Genomic DNA, 2500 nt, shown 5'->3' with positions numbered 1-2500 from the left:
ACATAGAACACACAGAGCAAAAAAAACAGCATCATGTGGCTGTGCACTGACAGTGCTAAACACTACATCTGATGGAGCGAGATGGGACACTAGGCAGACAGGGGCACAAAGCAGCGATATGATCTGGACTCTGGACTTCATCATGCGGTGCTGGAGACACGAAGCACACACACACGTCTGAGAAATGGCAGTCCTAAGAATAGCCAGACATTACTGAATGGATAAGTGAATAATTCTTGTTGGGAGGATGGCTGGTAAATACCAGTGACATTTAGATCTGTGAGAAGGCAGCAGATGTGGCTCAGATCGTATGGGGAGGCGAGAGGCAGATCGTATGGAGAACGCTCTCTGGGGCAGAGTCACGGGAGGGTAGCAAACAGGCAGGTGGGCACACAGTGGGGAAAATTCAATTACAGAAAGCAGGGCAGGCAGCAGCAACTGTTCAGGAGTCTGTTTCCTGATACACAGCCTCTAGTGAACGCAAAGGGAGGGGACACCAGGAGAAAAATAAGGGTGTGTGTGTGTGTGTGTGTGTGTGTGTGTGTGTGTGTGTGTGTATGTGCTGGTGGGGATCTGTGGTGCAGTGCTTGATATCATCAGTAGAAGACCTGCCTGCTGCCGAAGACAGGAACACACAGAAGAAAACTGGAGGAGGAATGAAGGAACAGAAGAGAAGAGAAAGAGAGACAGTGAGAATGACACGCATGCACGCATACACGCACACACACGCACGCACACACACACACACACACACACACACACACACACACACACACACACACACGTACACACAGTGTGGGCATGTGAGTGATTATGTGTCACACACAATCATTCACATGTCTACAGAAGCATAACACATACAGAGACACACAAACACAAAGCACAGCTATTTTTAAACGACTAAATGGTTTAAAAAACTCCATAATCCATACCGCATGAAGCCCATGATTAGCCTATTTCAAGTGGGAAGCAGTCCGGAACTAGCCTACATGGCTTTTTTTCCATAAAGCTCCTATAACACTCCATATGCACATGCATATAATTGGCTGGGATTTGTGTATTAGTATTCTTTGACCACAAACGTGACCCAAAATCCAGATGTAATGACCAGTGCTTAAAGGCACCAGGAAGTCAAGTCCACTGTGAACGCTAATGCCCCTCCTCTAGGTCACGGTGGTGTAGACGAGGGATTATGGATTCAGCCGTATAGAGAGCACTCGCAGCACGATAACCACATAACCCCAAATCACACTCTGTGTACACAACTGCCGTCTGGCCGCGTGTTTCAAACACTAGCTCACCTCCAGGTGTGCGCATGTGTGTGAGGAGGAGCGGTTTACACGAGTCGCGTGTACCATCATGTCAACACTATAGGGTAGTATGTGGATATCAGAGGAGGCCATCAGGCCATGAACTCAGCCCTACAGGGAGATGGAGCTGGAGATATGCTAGCTTAAGAGTGGAGGAGGGGGAATTCCACCGTCCTCTATGGAAAGGCATGTCTGATGGTGGTCATGGTAGTGGAGATGATGCACCACCAGTCCCATTCTGTGACGCGTGTAATGGACGGTAATGGATGGATCACCCACAGCCACCCCGCTGCCCTCCCCCGGGGGCCGGTCCCCCGGTCCCTCTGCTCCGCGCCCTCAAACGTGGCCTAAGCCATTTAAAGACTTACAGGCCTCATGACTGCACAAAGGGGCTTTTCACAGATCACATGCGGCACAAGCCGAGCCACCCTCCGGGGACAGCCGCCCACGGGACAGCGCGCTCGAACATGTCCGCTCATGGTACAAGCGCCGCTCGACCCCTCGCCTCATCCCCCCCCCCCCAAATGGTTAACATGAGCTGAAATCAATAGTGATTAGTATGCCAGACGGGCTTCATCAATATAACAGAGCGACCCATCAGATCTGACATTAATCTTCGGGAGAAAGCCCTGTCATGTCCCCCTGCGATCAATATGATGAGTCTGGCTGTTTATAGCGGACGCTAACTATACTGTAGCTAAGTGGAGTGGTGGGATGAATAGTCCTTTATGTAGTGGATGATTCGTCTTCATAATGACACTGTTGCTGATCGTATTTCTGTGCTACTATGAGACAGAATCAAAAGCTATTATCATTGGAGTAGTAATGTATCAGGATATCTAACAGCATGGATGTCAGTTTTAGCCTTTTAGTGTGTGTGTGTGTGTGTGTGTGTGTGTGTGTGTGTGTGTGTGTGTGGTGTGTGTGTGTGTGTTACCTTAACGTGGTGTGCCTCCCGGCTCTGGATATGGTGCTCCCGCTGATGGGGGAGGGCATGTTGTCCCCGTGCAGGTCCTCGATAGAGCGGCTCCAAGCCTTGGCCTTGTCAGCCGGGCCGTCGGGGCCGTTCTCCAGGTTCTCACCGTCGAACCTGAGTGGTCAACCAGGGGCCGAGGGAGGGGAGGAGAATCAGCACACACACACACGCACATAACATCTACAGATATACTGTGTGGATGTATGCTGTAAGG

The 2500-nt window shown here is 50.4% G+C and overlaps 1 protein-coding gene across 4 annotated transcripts in view; it reads right to left on the bottom strand.

Moving 5' to 3' along the window:
* Positions 1-2500, bottom strand: part of fmnl2a (formin-like 2a) — a 59866-nt gene that overhangs the window by 24847 nt on the left and 32519 nt on the right. For all 4 annotated transcript variants that reach the window (XM_042068952.1, XM_042068965.1, XM_042068963.1 and 1 more), the window contains exon 6: positions 2248-2400. In XM_042068952.1, the coding sequence (XP_041924886.1) occupies positions 2248-2400 (153 nt within the window). The remainder of the gene's footprint in view (positions 1-2247; positions 2401-2500) is intronic.

The sequence above is a fragment of the Alosa sapidissima genome, chromosome 2 (assembly GCF_018492685.1).
Source record: "Alosa sapidissima isolate fAloSap1 chromosome 2, fAloSap1.pri, whole genome shotgun sequence".
Taxonomy (NCBI): Eukaryota; Metazoa; Chordata; class Actinopteri; order Clupeiformes; family Clupeidae; genus Alosa; species Alosa sapidissima.
Note: the sequence above shows the minus strand (reverse complement) of the source record. Positions and strands in the feature narration are given on the sequence as shown.